Source organism: Porites lutea, chromosome 3, assembly GCF_958299795.1.
Source record: "Porites lutea chromosome 3, jaPorLute2.1, whole genome shotgun sequence".
In the NCBI taxonomy this organism is placed as follows: domain Eukaryota; kingdom Metazoa; phylum Cnidaria; class Anthozoa; order Scleractinia; family Poritidae; genus Porites; species Porites lutea.
The window spans coordinates 39988985-40013984 of NC_133203.1; the positions used below are offsets into that span (position 1 = coordinate 39988985).

A 25000-nucleotide genomic window follows, 5' to 3' on the forward strand; every position below is an offset into this window, starting at 1 on the left:
TTTCTCACCGATTTAAAGTTGTCCAATGTGTGTGTACAAACCTTAACCACAAAGGACTGCAAAGGACCACAAACAAATATGCCGAAGAACGTAGGATCTATAAAGAGCTGACCAGCAAAAATGATCAGTAGACATTAAATTCTGCAAGCAGAATACTGCAATGCTGATCGTACTACGTGAAAATTAACTCTGCAAGACATCAACGCGACACCGAAAGAACCAAAAACAGAGCGGGATTGTAGCTATAGACAGCTGTTTGGCCCTTTTTGGGGCTCGTCAGCATGGCGTAACGACCAGAGAAAGCTCTGATGAAAAATATCCGCGCACTCTGATTTAAGCCCTGACCTAGAACTCTCAACACCCACAGAACACGTCATATCACGTGTCTTCTGGGGGGCAAGAGTCCAGTGTTTAGAGCCCAGTGGAGGGCGGGGGGGGGGCCGGGTACTCCGCAGTTTAAGTGACAGGGATTATCGAACGGAAAAAAAATCAAACACCCCAAAAATTCCTAGGGCTTCAAACAAAACCCAAAGAACTTCCTGGACCAAAATTTAACGCGCAAAAAAATCCCGTGCCGAGCCATAAAAATTTCCAAGAAGCGTTAAATGACATAACTATCATGAATCTTCAGATTGTTTTCAATACCCAAAACAATCCCTACTTAAATCAAACTGCCCAAAAAATACTTGCCAAAATTTTCCTACCCAAACAAATCCCGAAATCGAAAATTTCCAAAAGAAATCCTTTGATTATCCCTGTCCGGCTGGATATCGAGAGTATTCCCCCTTCCCCAGCCCGCTGGGACTTAGAGCGCGCTTCTCAGCACTTGAGAATTTGTAATTGTCCTCTGAATGTTCTTGAATCAAATTCCAGATAATTTTAAGTTGACAAGTGGTAATAGTATGAACCACCACTAGTTAAAGAGCAACGTTTGTTTCCATTTCTCCACTAAGAGAAGACGCTGAGTTTGGCGGAAAGTGTTGAAATTGAGAAGGAGATCGGAGCCTCAGGCAGCTGCTGTATGGATGAATCCAGTTACCGTATTCTCAAATTTCACTCGCCTAACGGCTCGTGAAATTACGTATAACAATTTCGAAATATCACTCGTGGTATTTATGCCAAATATTACGTACAAATCATGTTATTATTTGTTTATACCACTACCCGCAATAGTTTTGTAATTTTCACATGTAGGTATTTCAAATTAAGCTGAAATACCACTGCTCTAAGCCAATCAAATTGCAGAAATTTGTCATGTAGTGGTATAAATTCGATTAACCGCCCTGGGCGCTTATTAATTTTTGGATCTTGAGAATTGGCGCTTATTGGAGGTGGGCGCTTATTTGAGGCTGAGCGCCTATTGAATTTTCACCATTTTAAGCGTGTGTAGTATGTTTATTTTGCCACAAAACAATCAATGGTAACAACAAAACGAGAAGATGTAACAATGCAAGGTTTCTGTAAAATACTCTGAAGACTTGAAAAATCCGTCTTCGGGGAAGTCTCTTATTTGTACTTATTCATTTTGTTGTGTGTGTCGTAGGAGGAAGGGGGGTAGGGTAGGGGTAAAGGGTGGGCGCTTATCTGAGTTTGAGTGGGAAGGGGAGGGCTGTGGGGAGCGGGTGGACGCTTATTCGAGGCAGGGCGCTTATTAACTTTTCCTGCCTCTAGGATGGGCGCTTGCGCTTATTCGAGGTGGGCGCTAATTCGAGTTTGGGCGCTTATTCGAATAAATACGGTATTTCAAACTTTGTTCCGGCTGGCACGAAAATCGAAACAATCTGGATTTTTTGGACGCGTACTGTACGAACATTAGGGTGTGATAGCCAAGATTAGACAATTTTGTAATCGTTTTGAAATTTTGATATTAGCACAATTTAATTTTGAAAATGAGGCATACTTTACAGGGGCGGATCTAGGGGGAGGGTGTAGGGGTTGCGCACCCCCCCTCCCCAAAGATGACCTGCGGTTTTCCAATACAACTGGTATTCTGCAAAAAAAACACTATTTGGTTTGTTGGTGTTGAAGTAGAGCAAGAGACGAGTGCACCCCCTCCTCAAAAAAAATCCTGGATCCGCCCCTGGTTTACGTTAGGTTTATAGAAAAAAAGCTTTGGTTTACCATGTTTGTCACCGCCTCTCGCCGTGTTTTTCTTTTTTCATCAATCTAGTACTGACGACCTAAGAAGATTATAGCAAAACAGGTTTTACCAGTTATCTCTGATTCTCCGCATTTTGTAAACTAAAATTAAAAGAATTTTTAACCTATAGTTTCGGTTAAGTCTAAACACAAATATACTAAGAGACTTATAAGTCACTGATTCACAGTTTAGCCACGGAAAAAACTAAAACGTACAGATTGGACATAGGATATTAAATAAGTGAATGTGCTGATATCCGCTGGAAAAATGGCTAATTGAAGAAAATCAGTTGGCTGAAAAAGATACAAAACTCTATCAGCTAAAAGCTATAGAAATACCAGCTGAAATTTTGAAAAATAAATCCATCATCCGAACGTCAAGAGTCTGTCAAGCCAAGCTCCTTTAAGAACTGTTCAGATTTAGATTCTCTTACATACGCTGGATACTACTTCGTCTACATCGTGCGCCTCCTTTTCTTCTAATTCAAGCCTATGTAAACTGGATTTGTCTGCATTCAGTATCAAACTGAAGTTACTAGAGTTGAACTAATACACGTTTTCTGGCACCAATCAGAAGCCAGAACGGCGGCGACCGTTTGGAAGTGGTCTGGTAAGACATTGTCCCCAGGGGCTCTTCTCGCCGTTCTTTACTTTTCTTCGTGCCATATATACAGCTATTTCGAAAAACGTTGTCGGGAAAAATGCGCACGCGACAATCCAGAAAGGTAAAATGGGATATGACCAATACACTGTTCCTGACCCTGAAGCTGACGAACCTACTTTTACTGCTTTCCTTTAGCACTCGCAAACATAAGTCCATGGCCTCTCGTGCCATTGTTTCAAATTTCTTTGAAGAACAGTGAAAAAACCACCCACAATACCTTTCGGGATTGTCACGTGCATTTTCTCCGACAACCTTTCTCGAAATAGCTGTATTTTTCCGTCCGTTTATGCACCTATCAATGTAAACCCCGTGGGGGGGGGGGGGGGGAGTGCGGGCAAGGGGTGGGGATTTGACAAATTTTAAAATTTTTCGATCAAATTCCCCAGGGTGGGAAACGAAAGGTCAATCAAAAGTGTCAAAAAAGCCCCCACCCCAGGGGAAAAAGTCTAAACAAACAATGCTATAATACTATATAAAACGAATAAAAGATCATTTCAAACACGTTGTTACTACTTTTATTTACGGTTAACGGAAGCTCCATTAAATTACTCGCTGTAATTATTCTCTCTCCACCAGCATCTCTTATCTTGAACAACAAAATCACCCCAGGAAGATTGACCGTGCTATATAATATTAATAAAACGTAAAATGCTTTATAACATCTGCTCAACATGTCGGAACAGGTCGGATCAGTGACCCATAAAAAATCCTCAGACTTTCACGATGGAATTCGATTTCAATCGAGTTTTACAATCAGATGGGAACTTGAAGATAAAAACTTCCTCAAAATAGACATTATCTGTTTAGATGACAGTTTAAAGTATCGGATTATGGTGATTAAAACAAATGAAAACTTCAGACCTTTCTCCAAAACGTGACTTTCAGGAAGCCTCGAGGGACGGACTTGGTAACTGCTTCTGAATTGATACCAGGCTTCTGTCGGTCAAAGTCAATTGTTATATTCCTAGAATTTCACTCAACTAAACAGGGGCTGCCATTGGTTGATTCTTGGTCACGTGGCCTTGACTAAAATCAAATGTATCCCGATCGTGATACATTAAAGAATGTATCCCGCTCGGGATACATTGCAGCACGTGATCAAAGCATGGTGGAAAGTGGCGTGACAGAAGGCGGGAAAAACACCGCCAGGTCCTGCCGGTTTTCTTTTTCGTGAATGAACACAACAACACAATCACGAAGCCTCAAGCTAAAAAGCAACGATTTTTAAAGTTATCCCAGAAGTTCCCAGAAGAAAAACAGCAGCTGTGTTGGAGGAAAAAGATGCAGATGATATAAGGAAAGTACTTTTGTTTGTAAATCATTCATTCAGTGGTTTTGAGAATTAAATTTGTGTTGTTATAAGTACCGAGTCGACTGTTTTGGTTCGTTTTCGTTCGCCCCGGTTATTCTTTTGTTGCTGTTGAAGTGAAAGTCTAGAAATATAACAAAACACTTAATGTCAGATCCCTCGGGAAACCAGTTAGTTTTGTTTTCCCTCGAGTCCTAATGTTTCCCTCGACTTCGTCTCGGGAAACATCAGGACTCTCGGGAAAACAAAACTAACTGTTTCCCTTGGGATCTGACATTAAGTGTATAATGTCCCGACCCCGGGGTCGCTTCACACGATCAAAAGCCCGACAGAGGGGATAGTCCCAGGCATCAAATCCCCTCCCCTTGCCCGCACTCCCCCCCGACGGGATTTACATTGATAGGTGCATTAGACTTTCTCTCGCCCCCTTTATCTGCCCCTGGGTCTCCGAGGATGCCTCGACGGACCCCCGGCGTGTTTTTGTACTCTCCCCAGGTTTCTCTCACAATGCAAAATTAAGATGGCGGAAAGATGGCGTCCGTGTCCTCCAGACAGGCCATTTCTTGGTTGCATTTTCCCTCGTGTGATTTGATCAAGGCGAAAATATCTTGTTACTTAAGGTAGGAAAAGCTTTCAATACATTAAGGATATGTTAGTCACCCAGGGCACACAGGACATTGCAGTCCTCTTGCGAAATCTTTCAATGACACTGCAATGGTTTTTGAAGGTAATTTTCATCATGATCGCATCGATCACTTGATTTAAACTGCGTTCGGCATGTAGTCGAGCAAAGCACTTTGCACGCCCTGTAAGCTTCGGAAGTTGAGCTAGAAGTGTCCTTTATTGCCCTTTGACTGAAAATAAAATAATGTTCTATGGAGTAACTGTTCGTTCTTCTAGGGGCATCTCTTACTTTAAACAAGACAGCAGATTTTATCCCGTGTAATTTTCTGCTCAACTCTCTACTGTACATCTCTAAGTAGTCTATGTAACATCACTCTTTCCAGCCTGAGTGATTTTAATCTCATCTCACAATAAATCAAGTGACTTCCCTTCAGGTTTAGGAAACTACAATCGGGAACAAAATTATTGAGGCATTGTACTCAACTAGGGTAATAACTACAAAGAACAAAAGAATCCACCTCCCTCCCCACTCCCCTTCATTGAAAGCTGCAGTTTTTGTTGTTTTCTATAGGTAGCTCAAACAGCGGCACAACATTGCATGGAGGGGATGGGGGAGGAAAAGCTTTATTTCCCCTTTAGAAGTCAGTAAAACATCAGCTTTAGAACAAAGTGTCACAACTACATTGTAATTTTGTCGCCGATTGTAGCTCTAGATTGTAGCAATACACACATACCTCCACTTAAGGAAAGGAAAAGAAAAATAGAGCAGTTTATTGAATGTTGATTAATTATGCAAAACTCGTAATTGAATATGATTTATGCGCAAATGTTCCTTTTTTTCACTCTAATGAATGGATCTTCGGCATATTGATTGCCGTTTCATGCAAATGAATGCATATTTTCTCTTAATGAACAGCAATAAGTGTAATTCTCATAAACTTTTCTTTTAATAATGGGTGGATATCCTTAGGAGAAAATTAATGTTGGTCACTATTGGGACTTAAAGGAAAATTTGTTGTATCCCGCTGTGCATTTTGCATATTTTGGGTTCTTGTGTTCCCTCAATCATCTTAGCGGACCTCTTAGGAAATTTATATTTACTTGCACGAGTTCAAAAGGTCATGGTTTGTCATTTGTGATTGGTGGATTTCGATCCGTTTTGTTTGTTTCCTGTTACAAGGTTTGTTACTTTGTGATTGTCCTGTTTTGGGCAATAATCAACTAGTTAAGTTTGCTTTGCAGATTTTTATGATCTTTCTCATTCTTGTCACTTGCAAGAATAAAGCAATGTCTGCCTCCTTCCTTTGACAAAAAATCCACTCACTATCACAATTTCCTTCACTATTCTTGAGCAGTCGGAGTCATTCTCAGCTAAGCTGGGCGAGCAAGTTCCATTGTGATTTGCATTAACCCCGCCTTCACTAAAATGGAACGGAACAGAAAAACCCAAAGTCTGTTCTAAGTTTGCAAAACGTGAAGTGCAATACAACAAATTACGCTGTAAAGGGTTAACAATGTGTCTATGTCTATGTCTAAATGATCTTGAATAACTGCCGTAAAGATTTTCCAAAACTGAAATGTTTTTGCAAGCCTTTCAAAAGTTTCCACAAAACGTACAGCAAAAAATAGGGAGGTGTAGATAATGCTGAATAAATGATAAAATAAACCTCTAATTGAACCATTCGTGTTCCTAGCAAGGTAGAAAACACTACAAACTTGCAAAATTAAAAATAAAATACTTTTTGTCATGTGTAATTTGAAATCTCTTGCTTTTCCATGCATCACGACTTTGTTTCATTTTACTACATGCAATAGTGACCTAACATTTCTAATGCTGGGGAAAAGGTCTTGATTTTATTATTGATGGTTTTTCTAAGACTGTGAAATTCATTTGACTCCATTTTGAGACAAGAAACTTCAACTACACTGCAGCAAGACAAGTGCTCGTTTGTGTACCTTTTATTGGCAGAAATATTTTTTTCCTATGGCTGACAACAAAATGTTTTCTGTTTTTGTTTCAAAAGTACAGAATGAGCGGGGAATTTTGTTGTTCATTTAATGGAAGTTAGCCTGAGAATCGTGATTTTTATGCACACGTTCGGGCTCCTTGAATAAAATTTTGGTCGCCCATAAGTAAATTGTAGGAGCCTATGGAGACCAGGCCCCCATTAGGCAGTAACCTGGACATGCCTGGTGTAAAGCATGTAAATACATAGTTCAAAAGTTAGACTTCATACAAAAATACTGAGTCAATTTTCTAAACTTTAAGATAAAAAACCTTTCGGTGGCCCTTTTTTTATTAACTTTGCATATGCACTTCTACATGCAAGTGCTCTTAGCTGTACCGTTTGCTGTTTTTGCGAGTGGTTTTCATTTTTCTTGAGAAATAAATCGTATCTCAAAATCCTTTCAAGTGGCGAATATAAAAAAATGCTTGTTTCTCGAAACTCAAGTCTCGATTTTTGCATTTTGAAACTCAATTTGTTGGAGTTTGAAGTATTCTTCTGTGTTCATCTCATCACACAATGCTCTTTAGCATTGTGTAATGAGACAAAATTGTCTGCGTTTCAAGGAGAGAGAATCAAGTTTCAAAGAAGTGGTCAAGATTGTCAACTTTAGATACAGACACTATCAATATGGTCATTCTGATGAACTAATTAAAACTAGGTTTAGGTACACTGGCTGTAGGGGTCTGTTCTTGAAATACAATAAAGCAAATAATACCTCTAGTACAGGAAAAAGGAGATTGGCCCTTGAATGTTAGTTGATCCTTTACTACTGTATGCTACTATTTGTGCCCTTGAGTTTTATAAATAATAAATTTGAAGGTTATCGATTAACAGATTAGTGCATGGTTTGTCGTGAGCTAGAAGTGTGACAGCATTTAATAAAGTTACTGTCTTTTTTAATGGGCCCTATAAATGTAGCTTTTTATTTGAGGAGCCTGAAGGGCTCCCAAAAATTTTCTTACCCAGCAGCCTTGCTCTAAGGTAAATGCAAATGTTCACTTGCACTTCCTAACCATCGGTTAAGGTTGTTAAGGTGGCTCCGTAATTAATATGGGCGCATTTAGCTGTGACGAAGGTTTCGTCATAGCTTTTTTGTTTTTGATGCGATGGCTGAGAAACTTTGCAAAGAATAACAGATATCATCCGGCAATAATATAAAAAAATTCCAATTTCATTGATGGTAAATATCTTTTGCTAAATTAGGGCTTAAAAGGACCTTTCTGTTCAAAGAAAATCGCGTCTAGTAAAAATATTTGCTGATATTTTTTACCAAAATTTCTGGTATCGGCTTTAATTGACATAATAAATATGCCAGAGGAATTTCAGAAAAATCATTGGAGCAGAAGTCCGTAACTAAAAGTCGCTGAAAATTCAGCTGTGAAATTGTTTTGGAATTTCAAAAATAAATTACTATCAGGTAGGAGGAGCCACCAGTTTGAATTTTCGGGACAAGTAAATTCAATGTTTGCCAATTCTGAAAACAAAAGCTGATTGCCTAAAGTGCTATTCTTTAAAAGGTACTTTTTACTTTGAGAACCACTATAAATTGCTCCAAACCTTGCTCTGAAGTTGAATGACTTGTTTTTTAAAATATCCCTTGGCAGTTTTGGCTCAAACTCCTGTTGCATATATTTTGATGTACTGCAATCCATTTTCAAAGACTTTTACTGCTGTTCATTGCTTCCAACTCAGGAAAAAGGTATTGAGATTGGACGCTACCTCGTATCAGATCTCAGATAGAACTGTCCAGCACCTTTGTTTATGACTACAAAATGAGCACGAGTGGCAGTTCTACGAAGAATTCACACCTCACCCAGGGGGGACGAACAACAATGATGCCCATGCCTGTGAACCGAATTACATCAGAGTGCAAAATAAAATTAAAAATAAAATTAATTATAAAATTATTGCAAAAATAATGCCCGTGAATAAATTTACAACTCTGAAATTTCTGTTACTCCTTCCGTCAATGAATGGGTAGTTCTTTCTTGATTATTATGTTTTGCTCTGCAATACATGTTTATACAGATCGGTTCGCAGACATGGGCACCATTGTCATTCATTCCCCCTAGCTGAGGTGCGAATTCCTTGCAGAGCTGCCGCTTGTGCACATTTTCTGGTCAAAAACAAGGGTGCTGGACAGTTCTATCTGAGCTTCGATACAAGGTAGCTTACAATCCCAATACCTTTTTCCTGAATTGGGAGCAACGTTCAGCAGAAAAAGCCGTTGAGGATGCATTGCAATACAACAAAATGTATGTAGCAGGAGTTTGAACCAAAACTGCCAAGAAAGATTTTAAAAATGTTGAGGAACAACTCATTCGACGTCAGAGCAAGGTTTGGAGCAATTTATAGTGCTTCTAAAACTAAAAAGTACCTTTTAAAGAATAGCACGATAGGCAATCAGCTTTTGTTTTCATTTGTAGCAAACATTGAATTTACTTGTCCCGAAAATTCGAACTTGTAGCTCCTTCTACCTGATAGCCATTTATTTTTGAAATTCCAAAATAATTCCACAGCTAAATTTTGAGCGAGTTTTAGTTACGGACTTCTGCTGCAACAATTTTTCTGAAATTTCTCCGACATATTTATTATGTCAATGAAAGATGATACCAGAAATTACAGTTAAAAAATATCAGCAAAATTTTTTACTAGACACGATTTTCTTTGAACACTAGGGTCCTTTTAAGCACAAGTTTCTCAAAAAATATTTACCATCAATGAAACCGGAATATTTCGTACTATTGCCGAATGATATCTGTTGTTCTTTGCAAAGTTTCGCCTCCATCGCTCTAAAAACGAAAAAGTTATGACGGAAAATTTGTCACAGCTAAATGCTCCAATATTAATGACGGAGCCACCTAAAATAACCCTCCCCCTCTCTAATAATCCTCCCCCTCTGTTAATCTCCCCCATCAAACATGCTTGAAATGCCAATGCCTCCAGGGAGCTTGATAGAGGATTTATAGTAATACAGGTTCCACTATATTGTCTGTATGAATGCTGTATGATGAACCTTAATTACCATTATTTTAAAAGTGTGTTATTTTACAAACCACAAGGAACTCTCAGATCCAAATACAAAGTCAGCAAATAATCAACTGACCCATATTGATAGATTCTCTAGTTTGAAGGGTTCATGTAAAATTTTAGGTATGTAATCAGCTGGTTTATGGTGTGGAACCACTTTTTCTTGAGCAGGTGTCTTAAAAGTTTTCTAATTTTCCACATGTCCCTGACAACACCACCTTTAAACTACTCCCTTCAGGCCTCTCGCCACCAGGGCGCAAAGTTTATGCTGGTGGCAACAAAACAAATAATGTGCTGCATTTAACTAATAATGCTTCTTCTTCCTTCCAAAGGTATCCTAACTGTAAAACCTTTAAAGAACAGCAACCTCAATGTCCTTTAAGTGTCAGCAGTGTGGCAAGTGTTTCAGCGAAGCAGGAAGCCTAAGGACTCATGAAAGAGTTCATACTGGGGAAAAGCCTTATGAATGTAAACAGTGTGGCAAGCGTTTTAATGAAGCAGGACACCTAAGGACCCATGAAAGAGTTCACACTGGGGAAAAGCCTTATGAATGTAAACAGTGTGGCAAGTGTTTTAGACAGGTAGGACACCTAAAGGGTCATGGAAGAGTTCACACTGGGGAAAAGCCTTACGAATGTAAGCAGTGTGGCAAGTGTTTTAGTGAAGCAGGACACCTAAGGACTCATGAAAGGGTGCACACTGGGCAAAAGCCTTACGAATGTAAACAGTGTGGAAAGTGTTTTAGTGTAGCAGCTGCCCTAAGGAATCATGAGAGAGTTCACACTGGGGAAAAACCTTTTGATTGTAAACAGTGTGGCAAGTGTTTTAGTGAAGCAGGAAGCCTAAGGACTCATGAAAGAGTTCACACTGGGGAAAAGCCTTATGAATGTAAACAGTGTGGCAAGTGTTTTAGTCAGGTAGGACACCTAAAGCGTCATGAAAGGGTTCACACTGGGGAAAAGCCTTATGAATGTAAGCAGTGTGGCAAGTGTTTTAGTGTAGCAGGACACCTAAGGGCTCATGAAAGAGTTCACACTGGGGAAAAGCCTTTTGAATGTAAACAGTGTGGCAAGTGTTTTAGTGAAGCAGGAAGGCTAAGGAGACATGAAATAGTTCACACTGGGGAAAAGCGTTTTGAATGTAAAGAGTGTGGCAAGTGTTTGAGCGAAGCGGGAAGCCTAAGGAGACATAAAAGAGTTCACACTGGGGAAAAGCCTTATGAATGTAAACAGTGTGGCAAGTGTTTTAGACAGGTAGGACACCTAAAGGGTCATGAAAGAGTTCACACTGGGGAAAAGCCTTACGAATGTAAGCAGTGTGGCAAGTGTTTTAACCAAGCAGTAAACCTGAGGAGTCATGAAAGATTCCACATGCAGGAAAGGTCACCTAAATTTTCCCCGGAAAACAAATGCCTGTCCAAACGATTGGAATCCTGTAAACGGAAGAGAGCAGGAAGTGAAAACGTTGATGTCAGGGTCACAGGCTTTACAGAGAACCAGCAGACACAGAGAGAAACCGGAAACAATGGTGTAACAGATGCACGATCGGTCATTATTGAGAAACACAGCTGTTGGATTTGTCAAGAGGAGATGAATAGTGAGGCTCTTCTTCTTCAACACTATGAAAATCATATGACCCATGTTTGTGACGATTATTCTTAAAGTTAAAAAAAAGCATTTTGGTCCTGTTCTTCTCTTTTGTTTGTTTTTGGTGCTTTGACAACATTTTTAAGTTTTCAACTCTAAAAGCAACTGTTTAAAGCTTGTTGCTTTCATACTTGTGGTTCATTCGATTTATATGATTATCGAGATGGAATAAACGATGAAAGAACAGCTTCTGTGTTAATTCTTCGGTGAAAGAAAAACTCGATTTAAATTTTATCTTAGTTGGTACTTATTTGTATGTGACCACTTATAGAAGACTATGACTTCTCATGATACGAATGGAAAGAGACTTTTTACTTACAATGTAAAAAGATGCTTTGTTAGTTTCATCTATATTCTACAGTCTTGTATTTATAATGTTCTCATAGCTTTGGCTTGTGGAACTCTCCAGTTATTATAGTAACTGTTATTTAACAGTTAATGAATGAGGCAGAGGCTGAGTATCTTATGAAGAATTATGGAGATCGAGGAGGGTGTTATACACCCTCCGAGATCTCCATAATTCTTCACATGATATGAAAGCGTTAAATGATATAACAATCATAAATCTTCAGATACTTTTGAATACCCAAAAGAATCTCCACGTAAATCAAACTGCCCAAAAAATACTTGCGAAAATTTTCCTACTTAAACAAATCCCGGAATCGAAAATTTCACAAAAAATCAGGAAACCCCCCCCCCCCCCCCGCCCCATACTTGCTGTGGCTTAGAGCGCGCGTCTCAGCTCTTGAGAAATTGCAATTGTCTTCTAAATGTTCTTGAAGCAAATTCTAGATAATTTTAAGTTGACAAGTGGTAATAGCATGAACCACCACTAGTTAAAGAGCAACGTTTCTTTCCATGTTTCCACTAAGAGAAGACGCTGAGTTTGGCGGAAATTTTTTAAATTGAGAATAAGATCAGAGCAGCAGGCAGCTGCTGTATGGATCAATCCAGTTCTTACAAATGTTTGTTCCGGCTAGCAAGAAAATCCAAACAATCTGGATTTTTTTGGACCCGTACTGTCCGGATATGAGGGTGTGATAACCAAGATTAGACAATTTTGTAATAGTGTACGCATAGTTTACGTTAGGTTTATAGAAAAAAAGCTTTGGTTTACCATGTTTATCACCGCCTCTCGCCGTGTTTTTCTTTTTTCATCAATCTAGTATGATGACCTAAGAACATTATAGCAAAACCAGTTTTACCAGTTATCTCTGATTCTCCGCATTTTGTAAAATAAAATTAAAAGAATTTTTAACCTATAGTTTCTGTTAAGTCTAAACACAAATATACTAAGAGACTTATAAGTCAATTCACAAAAAAAAATTAAAATGTACAGATTGGACAGAGGATATTAAATAAGTGAATGTGACCATATACGCTGAAAAAATGGCTAATTCAAGAAAATTAGTTAGCTGAAAAAGTTACAAAAATTCATCGAGATAAAAAAGCTATAGAAATACCAGCTAAAATTTTTGAAAAATATATCCATCATCCGAACGTCAAGAGTCTATCAAGTCAAGCTCCTTAAAGAACTGTTCAGATTTAGTTTCTCTTACATACGCTGGATACTACTTCGTTTTTTTTTAATTCAAGCCTATCTAAGCTGGATTTGTCTGCATTCAGTATCAAACCAAAGTTACTGGAGTCGAACTAATCCGTCTATGGCCTGCGTGGCGGGTGCTTGAAAGGGAAGGGAAAGTGGGTGTTTGGCGCGGCCCCCTCGTGTTTCTTTGCACTCATCACCCCCTTTCCCTTCCCTTTCAAACGCCTGCCACGCAAGCTAATCTGTCTATTTTGGCGTATTTTGATGAGGGAGTAGCCGTCTGTCTGTGCATGGGCGGCTGTCGATAAACCGTCTTTACTCTTTAGTGTCATGAAAACGATGATCCGGCATTTATGTCTTGCACTGTACTTGCTCCGATATTGGTCCCGGCGTAACCATTTGAACTGCCGTTCGGTAATCCAACTTAATCGAACTCAATCGAACAATTGGATTCGAGTACGTTCAGTAATCGAACACAGTCGAACCAAAAAAGTTCGTGAGAGTTCGATTTCCGCACTCAATCGAAGCAATCAAACTTTAATGAACGTTCTAATCTACACTCAAAATAAGCAAGAACAAAGCAACAAAACAACCAGATTATTTACGATCATGAAGCATAAATGTTCCGGGTTTATTGGATTCGCTTGATGGCTTTGTTTTACTGTAGCGCTGCTTAGTTTCCCTGGTCCACGTGGCAGATACAATAGTGGAGAAGGTCTGAACCTTAAAGGGACGCTATAAAGTAAAAAAGTCTTTATCGGACCATAATATTCAGTGTGATTGAGAATTATAGTCTTGTTCTTCCCAGGTGTTCTTCTTCTTGCAAAAAATACACTATACTGTACACTGATCCGCCACAACCACTCCCGGAATATACTCAGTCGTAGGACACCCTACAAAAAATAAAACATTCGGGAAGACACGCGCAATTTTCTTTATAACGTCCTATTTTTTAATCGAATGAACGCCAACTTCGACTATCGAACCTAATCGAACTCAATCAAAGTTCGATTTAATCACTAATTTTTTTTTTGTGAGAGTTCGATTTTTTTCGATCACCGAACTTAATCGAACATTATCGGTCGCGGTCGATTAAGTTCGATTAAAAAACGTTCGCGGATTTACTTCAAGTGGTTACGCCGGGATTGGTAGAGGAAAAGTTTGAAAGCAGATTTCATCATCCTCTGACTTGTAGCAACCAGCTTAACATAACTTTTAGTACAACCGACAATCAGTCCATTGTCACTGAGAACCGTATTTATAAAATAATGGAATTCTCTTTGAAGGACAAGAAACTCGGGAAAACACCAGAAGTCAAAGTTCAGTCACAGAGTCAGATATGGATGCGTTTTGTTGAGCTATTTTGAAAAAATAGCTCATATGTCAGTGGTGTGAGCGTATGTATCTTTGTGGCTTTGTAACTTTGTATGTTCGGATCTTTGTTGCAAGAGCCAATAAGGTTGAAGGTACTATTAGTTGATGCTTAGGAACCAATGAGATCTTAGCATCTACTTAAACATGACATTGGTAAAGGTCGAACAAGGGCACTTTGAGACCGCCATCTTTATTCTTCACAATTTTTTCGTCTTTTATTACGGCTACAGGTGTTTGGAAACATTATATTTAATATCTTCATTATTCAAACGCTGTGTACAGTGATGCAGCTGTTTAAGGGTTCATATTTTAGTGTTGAAGCTACTTCAAGACATTTCTGACCGAATTCGGCTATCGTTAACGGTATTAACGCACGTATTTATGAGTTGTGTTTCACGTGCTTCAAGGTAGATATATTTTCGTATATTTTCAAAGCTCTTCCAGTGAAGCAATAATTGATATTTAGATATAGACTTTTATTCGAAAGTATGCGCCCTATAAAATGTGGTTTTAGAAGTTTAAATGCAGCTTATTTTTTTGAAAGCTGTATCGAGTATTGTTAATCCTGTAAACAAGCTTTAAAAATATTATTCTCTCGCTTACAAAGTTCAACCGACCTTTTTGGTTCTATTTAGTAAAGATGCGTCACTTAAGTAGAAACAGTGGCGTTAGGGAATTAAATTGGAGGAAGCTAGTTGACACAATAATCATGATATAAGTAGAAATATATTTCGGCAGTTTGATAAGTTTCTTGGAAGTTATTAAATGTTAGGCTATCAACCTTGACCTTGCATGAAACATAATTTAATTGCAGATGTTGTAGTAAAGCCGAGGTGATTTCTTAAAATCGTTTAAGAAAATTTTGTAACATCTTCACATGCAAATTGTGTGCATGAGTTATTTTTATAATTCTGTTTACGAGATTACTGTGTGATAACTCGAATTCGAAACGACGAAAGGGGGCAAAGTCCGACACTTTCACGTGCCAGCTGTGTGACTGTACATCACATGCAGATTGGCTTTTTACAATAATAATAGTAACTTGGGCGTATGAAGACCTGTTTCATTTAGTAACCAATGCCTTAAAAAAGGCTCTTGTCTTTTAGGAAGCAATAGCTTTTAAAACATGACGAAATAAGTTGTCGGAGTTAAAGACCGTTTCACAAAATTTTGTTAATAAATGTTAGGTTATCAACCTTGACGTTGCATGAAACATTATTTAATTGCAGATGTTATAATGAAGCCGAGGTGATTTCTTAAAATCGTTTGAGAAAATTTGTAGTGAAGAATTAGCCTTTTTTAACGTACGAATTGTAAAAGGGCCAAAGACCAACACCTTCACGTGCAAATTGTGTGCGTGAGTTATTTTTATAATTCTGTTTACTCAGCTAGTTTACTGTGTGATAACTCGAATTCCCTCACGTACGAACGACGAAAGGGGGCAAAGTCCAACACTTTCACGAGCCAGCTGTGTGACTGTACATCTCATGCAGATTGGCTTTTCACAATGATAAATAGTAGCTTGGACGTATGAAGACCTGTTTCGTTTTGTAACCAATGCCTTAAAAAAGGCTCTTGTCTTTTGAGAAGCAATAGCTTTTAAAACATGTAGAAATAAGTCGTCGGAGTTAAAGACTGTTTCACTGAGTAGAATCGCACGTGAAAACCTCGTGAATTATGATGATGCAACCATCTACCACAATGATAAAAATCCTGGTATTTTGTAACTATTCAGTATTCGATGAGTCACATTTTGGCTTAAGAAACTCCGAGGAAACCTTAGAGTTTTCCTTCTAATCAACGTTTGGTGAGTAGAAATTTATTTCACTTTAACGATTTGTTTAACTTGCACCAGATGTAACGGGGAAAGACAGAGGAAAGTGAATATATAGCTTGAGGATCGACTCAGCTGAGCGTTTCGCGTTTTCATTTTGTACCGCAATACGCAATTTCGCACAAAAACCTAATCTACATTTAGGATGAAAGAGGTAGATTGATCACTCTTGGTAAGGTTACACCGAAGCATTAAAGTTACACTGAAGCATTCAAAATAGCTCATGCACGTTTAACGTGCCTATGTTTGTATTTTGTTAGTACCCGGGGACTGTTTTTCATTGATCTGATCAAAGTCCGTGGTTTTCACTTCACCCCGGCGCCCCACACACGCCTCGGGCTTGGCCTTGCTTGCTTGAAAAACTCGAAAAAATAACTCATGGGGCTGCAGCCTGCAGGAATATGGCCAACGAGAACAGCCCTCACTACCCCAGACGCGTTTCTTGTTGTCTATCCCTAACCTTCCATCAGAAAAACGATTTGCACATAGAAGGAAGAGAGGCTACATAAACGTAAATGCGCTAAAAGTACAGTAATTGAATTCCTTGAAACTACCAAACAAACAAACAAGTAAAAAAAACAACCTTAGCTCCCGTTCTTCTCCTAACCATCCGGCCCACAATCTCCGACAATCGCCGACGACCTCAGACAATCATCCTTGACGGACCCTCGACGGACCGCCGGCGGGGTGAGGACAAAAGATGGACCAGGGGTCCATGGACCCCCTCTTTGGACCGGGTCCATGGACCACTTTCATGGACCGGGTCCATGGACCCCCTGTCATGGACCAGGTCCATGGACAGTTTTTTTTAAATTTTTATAAGAAGGTTTTGCACCAGGTCCATGGAAACTCAAAAACAGAAATAGTGCCAAAAAAGGATTTGACGAGACGCTGTCGACCAATGCTCACGATTGATCACAAATACTTAGTTGTGCTTACATGACATACACTCTGCTTGCACATGTGCAGTCGCAAGACTGTAAAATTAAGCTGATTCAAAAGTTATCACCAAGAGAGGAATAATACGCGCTCCAGTACAAAGACTCGCATCACCCTTAGAAAAACAAGCTGGAGTTAAGAATTCATTGCTTTTAGAGCAATCATGACTGAGTCACATCGCAATTCTCCATAGTTGATGTAGCTTCAGTTTAAGGTACAATCCCTGCCAATTCTTCTTCTTCAAGACCTGGATCTGTAAATCACTATCCGTGAGAAGTTATAATCGTCCTGCTAAAAGCGCTAAGGAGCTGGGCCCAGCGTGACAAAACATTGTAGGAAAAAGTGACATTCATGGACAAAAAGAAAGTGGCTTAGAATTATTCAGATCCAGGATGCACTTTAGAGAAATTAAACAACCTAACACCCTTTTGATCAAACACAATGAACAGCTCTTACATTTTAAAAGAGGTAGAAAATCAAAATGTGTGTCACGACCCCTCGGTATGAAATAAGCGGTGTTGGGAAACATATAGCGCGCTAAGCAACACAACGTCCCTTACCCTAAACATAGTAATGGAAACCTTGATGGCGTGTATTTTTAAAGAGATAAGGAATGTATTAAGTTGACAAGTTAATTGCTTTTGAATGTTACGTGCGTGATGTGATAAGAATATGACACATAGATATCTTATAACAAAAATGCCAAGACTGTGTATAAGAAAAGAGAGTTGTCATGATTAGGCAGAATGAATTAATGAATGTACGGTGTAGTGAACGAGGATCGTTGCTGGGAATAAAGATATACAGTCCAAGTTGCGAGTGTTTGATTGAGTGTGTGGATATTCCCGATCAAGCGGCAAAAATTCACATTTGCTCAGTCAAAAGGATTTCCTCCGAAGCATAATCTAAACATCAGAGAAAACAATTCATTGGAGTAAGCAGCATTTTGGCATGAGGTACCCACCCCCCCCCCCCTTATATTACACTATGTAAGCACAATCAAACATTACTGATCAATCGAGCATTGTTTGTTGTTGTTGCTGTTTTTTAACCTTATTTTTGCACTATTTCTGTTTTTGTTCATTTCTTGTTATTAAAAAACTGTCTATGGACCCGGTCCATGACAGGGGGTCCATGGACCCGGTCCATGAAAGTGGTCCATGGACCCAGTCCGAAGTGGGGGTCCATGGACCCCTGGTCCATGTTTTGTCCTCACCCCCGCCGGCGTGTTTTTGTACTCTCCCCAGGATTCTCTCACAATTCAAAATTAAGATGGCGGCGGATGTGTGAATCTGTGAATCCTCCAGACAGGCCATTTCTTGGTTGCATTTTCCCTCATGTGATTTGATCAAGGCGGAAATATCTTGTTACTTAAGGTAAGACAAGCTTTCAGTACATTAAGAATACGTTAGTCACACAGGTTACACAGGACATTGCCGTCCTCTAGCAAATCTTTCAGTGACACTGCAATGGTTTTTGAAGGTAATACAGATCGTGATCGCATCGATCACTTGATTTGAACTGCATTCGGCATTTAGTCAAGCATATCATTCCGATTACAGCGTAACTGGGCCGATAAACCAATTTATTTCTGATCATTTTACACGCCCTGTAAGCTTCGGAAGTTGATCTAAAATGAGCGAACGTAGAAGTGTCCGGGTGAGGACAAAACATGGACCAGGGGTCCATGGACCCCCACCTTGGACCGGGTCCATGGACCACTTTCATGGACCGGGTCCATGGACCACCTGTCATGGACCGGGTCCATGGACAGTTTTTTAAAAATAATGGGAAATGAACAAAAACAGATATAGAGTAAAAATAAGGTTAAAAACAACAACAACAACAACAACAAACAATACTCGATTGATCAGTATTATTCAATGCACGACTTTAACCTCATGCCAAAATGCTGCTTGTTCTTATAAATTGTTTCCTCTGATGGCTGGATTATGCTTTAGTGGAAAACGTTTTGACTGAGCAAATGTGAATTTTTTACTGCTTACAGTGAAACCTGTATTAAGCAGACACCCTCGAGGAATGCTGTAGTGTCCGCTTAATACAGGATGTCCGCCTAACACAGGTTTCGATAGATAATGCCATATGAGATGTCAAATGCCATTCAAATGAACGATGGAAACGTTCAGAATACTCCCCGAGAGACTACGATGACATACGTTTGCATTAATTTCTTTATCAAAGTGGTCCAATTGATCATAGTACCATAAACACAGATTGCAACTCAAATCTGAAGAAATCAGGTGAGAGAAATAAACTCTATACAAACAAAACGAAACAGAAAACAATACTGTACTGTGAAACTAATCAAGTCACGTTTTTTAATGTAAAAATCGAAAAATTTGTGGGTGGCAATTCGAGGCAATCTTTTGCATTTCCGGTGTCTGGCATGTTGGGTGGTGGAATTTAATTGTTATTGTCTGTTTAATACAGGTTGGCAACAATAGAAATGACCATTTCAGGTACTTTTTAGGTGTCCACGTCCGCTAAATAGAGGTGTCCGCTTAATGAAGGTTTCAGTGTATTTCATGCTGAGAGGTCAATGTTTGGTCACGCTGGGTCCAGCTTGTTAGCGTTTTTAGCAGGATGATTAATTCTCATGGATAGGGATTTACAGATCCGAATATCAAAGAAGTGGATTGTAGCTTAAACTGAAGTTAGCTACATCAACTATGGACAATTGCGATGTGACTCAGTCACGATTGCTCTAAAAGCAATAAAATTCTAAACTTCAGCTTGTTCATAATGCGAGTCTTTGTACGGGAGCGTGTTGGCTTAACAGTCTTCTTCTTCGTCGACTGTACATGTGCAAGCAGAGCTACGTAAGCACAACTAAATATTTGTGAACAGCATCTTGTCAAATCTTATTTTTGCTCTATTTCTGTTTTTGTTCAATTCTCATTAATTAAGAAAAAGTGTCCATGGACCCGGTCCATGAAAGGGGGTCCATGGACCCGGTCCATGAAAGTAGTCCATAGACCCGGTCCAAAGTGGGGGTCCATGGACCCCTGGTCCATGTTTTGTCCTCACCCGAAGTGTCCTTTATTGCACTTTGACTGAAAATAAAATAATGTTCTAGGGAGAAACTGTTCGTTCTTCTAAGGGCATCTCTTACTTTAAACAAAACAGCAGATTTTATCCCGTGTAATTTTCTGATCAACTCGATCTCTACTGTAATATATCTCTTAGTAGTGTATGCAACATCACTCCTTCCAGCCTGAGTGATTTTCATCTCATCTCACAACAAATCAAGTGACTTCGCTTCAGGTGTAGCAAACTACAATCGGCGACAAAATTATTAAGGCATTTTACTCAACTAGGGTAATAAGTACAGAGAAGAAAAGAATCTACCTCCCTCCCCACTCCCCTTCATTCAAAGTTGCAGTTTTTGTTGCTTTAACTGTAGGTAGCTCGAACAGTGGCACAACATTGCATGGAGGGGATGGTGGAGCGAAAGCTTTATTTCCCATTTAGAAGTCAGTAAAGCATAGGCTTTAGGGCAAGGTGTCTCAACTACATTGTAATTTTGTCGCCGATCGTAGCTGTAGATTGTAGCAATACACACTTACCTCCACTTAAGGAAAGGATAAGAAAAATAGAGCAGTTTATTGAATGTTGATTAATTATGCAAAAATCGTAATTGAATATGATTTATGTGCAAATGTTCCTTTTTTTCACTCTAATGAATGGATCTTTGCGCTATTGATTGCCGTTTCATGCAATTAAACACATATTTTCTCGTAATAAACAGCAAAAGGTGTAATTCTCATAAACTTTTCTTTTGATGATGCATGGATATCCTTAGGAGAAAATTAATGTTGGTCACTATTGGGACTTAAAGGAAAATTTGTTGTATCCCGCTGTGCATTTTGCATATTTTGGGTTTTTGTGTTCCCTCAATCATCTTAGCGGACCTCTTAGGAAATTTATATTTACATGCACGAGTTCAAAAGGTCATGGTTTGTCATTTGTGATTGGTGGATCTCGATCTGTTTTGATTGTTTCCTATTACAAGGCCTGTTGCGTTGTGGTCGTCCTGTTTTGGGCAATAATCGACTAGTTAAGTTTGCTTCGCAAATTTTTATGATCTTTCTCATTCTTGTCACTTGCAAGAATAAAGAAATGTCTGCCTCCTTCCCTCGACAAAAAATCCACTCACCATCGCGATTTCCTTCGCTATTCTTGAGCAGTCGGAGTCATTCTCAGCCGAGCTGGGCAAACACATTACATTGTGATTTGCTTTAACCTCTCCTCATTAAAATGCATGATTGGTGGAACAGAAAAACCCAAAATCCATTCTCAGTTTGCAAAACTTGCAGCGCAATACAACAAATTACACTGTAAAGGGTTAACAAAGTGTCTATCTCTATATCTGTGTCTAAATGATCTTGAATAACCGCTGTGAAGATTTTAAAAAACTGAAATGTTTTTGCAAGCCTTTCAAAAGTTTCCACAAAACGTACAGCAAAAAATAGGGAGGCATAGATAATGCTGAATAAATGATTAAATAAACCGCTAAGTGTACCATTCGTGTTCGTAGCAAGATAGAAAACACTACAAACTTGCAAAATTAAAAATAAAATACTTTTTGTCATGTGTAAATGAAATCTCTTGCTTTTCCATGCATCACGACTTTGTATCATTTTACTATATGCAATAGTGACCTAACATTTCTAATGCTGGGGAAAAGGTCTTGATTTTATTATTTACGGTTTTTCTAAGACTATGAAATTCATTTGACTCCATTTTGAGAAAAGAAACTTCAACTGCACTGCAGCAAGACAAGTGCTTGTTTGTTTCCGTTTTTGTTGGCGGAAATATTTTTTCCTATGGCTGACGACCAAATGTTTTCTGTTTTTGTTTCAAAAGTGCAGAATGAGCGGGAATTTTGTTGTTAATCTAATGGAAGTTATCCTGAGAATCATGATTTTTATCCACCCGTTCAGGCCTTTTGTTTCAAATTTTGGTCGCCCATAAGTAAATTGTAGGAGCCTCTGGCGACCAGGCCCCCATTAGGCAGTAGCCTTGACACTGCCTAGTGTAAAGCACGTAAATACATACCTTGACAAGTATAAAAACAGTTTTGATAGTTCAAAAGTTAGACTTTATACAAAAATACTGAGTCAATTTTCCAAACTTTAAGATAAAAAACCTTTCAGTGGTCCATATGCACATGTATATGCAAGTGCTTTTGGCTTTGCCGTTTGTTGTGTTTGTGAATGGTTGTATTTATTTTTCTTGAGAAATAAATCGTGTCTCAAAATCCGTTCAAGTGGTAAATGTAAAAAATGCTTGTTTCTTGAACTCAAGGCTCAATTTGTTGTAGTTTGAAGTATTTTTCTGGTTTCATCTCATCACGCAATGCTCATTAGCATTGTGTAATGAGACAAAGTTGTCTGTGTTTCAAGGAGAGAATAAAGTCTCGAGGAAGTGGTCAAGATTGTCAACTTTAGATACAGACACTATCAATATGGTGATTCTGGTGAACTAATTAAAACTAGGTTTAGGTACACTGGCTGTAGGGGTCCATTCTTGAAATGCAATAAAGGAAATAATTATATCTCTAGTACAGGAAAAAGGAGATTGGCCCTTGAATGTTAGTTGATCCTTTACTACTATATGCTACTATTTATGCCCATGAGTTTGATAAATAATAAATTCGAAGATCATTGATTAACAGATTAGTGCACCGTTTGTCGTGAGTTAGAAGTGTGACACATTAATAAAGTTACTGTCTTTTTTAATGGGCCCCTATAAATGTAGCTTTTTATTTGAGGAGCCTGAAGGGCTCCCAAAAATTCTCTTAGCCAGCAGCCTTGTCTAAGGTAAATGCAAATGTTCACTTGCACTCCCTAACCATTGGTTACCGCTAGTTATCGCAGTTCTAAATTTGATTTTGGTTTGAGATAAATGCTTTTCAAACTGGCAAAACCAGTGGTTCCATAGCTGACCGTGTCCCTTAAACTAATCTATTAAGGAGCAAAATCAGTTTTTTAAAAAATTTATTATTATTTATTCTTTTTAAGTGTGACTTGAAATCATATTCATTATTTTAGCTAATATAATCAACCCTCTTTCTTGGAAAAATGGCCACCTACTGAATAACAACAATGGTGGCCTCTGGACTCTGACAAAGAGTAAGAGAATAAGCCAATCCCTAGAATAAACCCTCTTACTCTTTAGACCAAATAAATCAGTGATAGATGCTATAACCCTTTAAGCTTCAAGATCAACATGGAAATTCTCCACACTGGCCTCCATACAATTCTTGAAAAATTGGTTAAGAGAATTTGTTTAAAGATCAAAGCATATTTCCTTCAAGTGATCATTTTATTAATTCTCATAACCTTTCTACTTGATTATATACTGATGTTGTTTGGGGAAAATTGATGTTGATCACTCCTGGGACTTAAAGGGGTAAATAAATCACGACTGTAACACTTCATGTGCACTGATCTTGTATGGAAGTTGCGATTTATTTTTGATCTTCCAATTTCATGTGCTTGAGTGTTTGCACTTTGCATTCCAGTGTTGTTATGAAGAATCAATTATTATTGATACCATTTTCTGGCTGTTGTTTTGTTGTTTGTTTGTTTATTTGTTCCTGGTCCAAAACAGGAAGTAGGGAACCATTACTTCTGTCTGTTCCTTCCTCTTCCTTTTTTTATGTTTATTGATGCATTCCACAGTAAATTAAATAACCCTCCCCCCCTCAAATAATCCTCCCTCTCTGTTAAGTTCCCCCCATCAAACATACTTCAAATGAAATAGCCTATTAATATATGATTTATAGTAATACAGGTTCCACTATATTGTCTGCATGAATGCTGTATGATGAACCTTAATTACCATTATTTTGAAAGTGTGTTATTTTACAAACCATAAGGAACTGTCATTTCGAAATACAAAGCAAATAATCAACTGACCCATGTTGATGGATTCTCTAGTTTCAAGGGTTCATGTAAAATTTTAGGTATCTAATCAGCTGGTCTATGGTGTGGAACCACTTTTTCATGAGCGGGTGTCTTAAAAGTTTTCTAATTTTCCACATGCCCGTGACAACACCACCTTTAAACTACTCACTTCAGGCCTCTCACCACCAGGCTCCAAAGGTTATGCTGGCAGCAACAAAACAAATAATCTGTATTTACGTATTTGTGGTTCTTCATCTTTCCAAAGGTATCCTAACTGCAAAACCTTGAAATCAGAGCAACCTCGATGTCCTTTGAGTGTCAGCAGTGTGGCAAGTGTTTTAACAATGCTGGGCACTTTAGGGCTCATTAAAAAGCTCATTTTAAAAGTCTGTTATTTTACAAACCACAAGGAACTCGCGGATCCAAATACAAAGTCAACAAATACCGTAAAATTCCGAAAATAAGCCCCGGGGCTTACATTTTTCAAAGGCCCTTTTTGAGGGGCTTATTTTTGGAGGGGCTATCTGCGGAAGGAAATTTGCATTTCAAAATCGATTGGGCTAGCCTTATACCTGGAAATAAATTTACCGTTTTTGCTTTGTTTTATTTTGAATTTGAGGGCTATTTTGCAAGTACTAGCCCCTGGGAGGCTTATATTTGGAGGTGCGATTTAACGGAGGGTTTTTTGCGTTACTGGTTTGGGGGGCTTATATTTGGAGGGGCTTATACATGGAGGGGCTTATTTTCAGAATTTTACGGTAATCACCTGACCCATGTTGATGGATTCTCTAGTTTGAAGGGTTCACGTAAAACTTTCGGTATTTAATCAGCTGGTCTATGGTGTGGAACCACTTTTTCATGAGTGGGTGTCTTAAAAGTTTTCTAATTTTCCACATGTCCCTGACAACACCACCTTTAACCTACTCCCTTCAGGCCTCTCACCACCAGGCCCCA

General features: G+C 38.8%; 2 protein-coding genes across 2 annotated transcripts in view; both read left to right on the forward strand.

The window, feature by feature from the left end:
- Nucleotides 1-25000, forward strand: part of LOC140932287 (uncharacterized) — a 76227-nt gene that overhangs the window by 48460 nt on the left and 2767 nt on the right. The window contains exons 6-9 of the mRNA XM_073381908.1: nucleotides 3518-3547; nucleotides 10197-10771; nucleotides 10946-11112; nucleotides 15670-15683. Coding sequence (XP_073238009.1) covers nucleotides 3518-3547; nucleotides 10197-10771; nucleotides 10946-11112; nucleotides 15670-15683 — 786 coding nt within the window. The remainder of the gene's footprint in view (nucleotides 1-3517; nucleotides 3548-10196; nucleotides 10772-10945; nucleotides 11113-15669; nucleotides 15684-25000) is intronic.
- LOC140931110 (uncharacterized) overlaps nucleotides 18385-25000 on the forward strand; it is a 22291-nt gene continuing 15675 nt past the window's right edge. The window contains exon 1 of the mRNA XM_073380860.1: nucleotides 18385-18490. The gene's annotated coding sequence lies outside the window, so the exon portion shown is untranslated. The remainder of the gene's footprint in view (nucleotides 18491-25000) is intronic.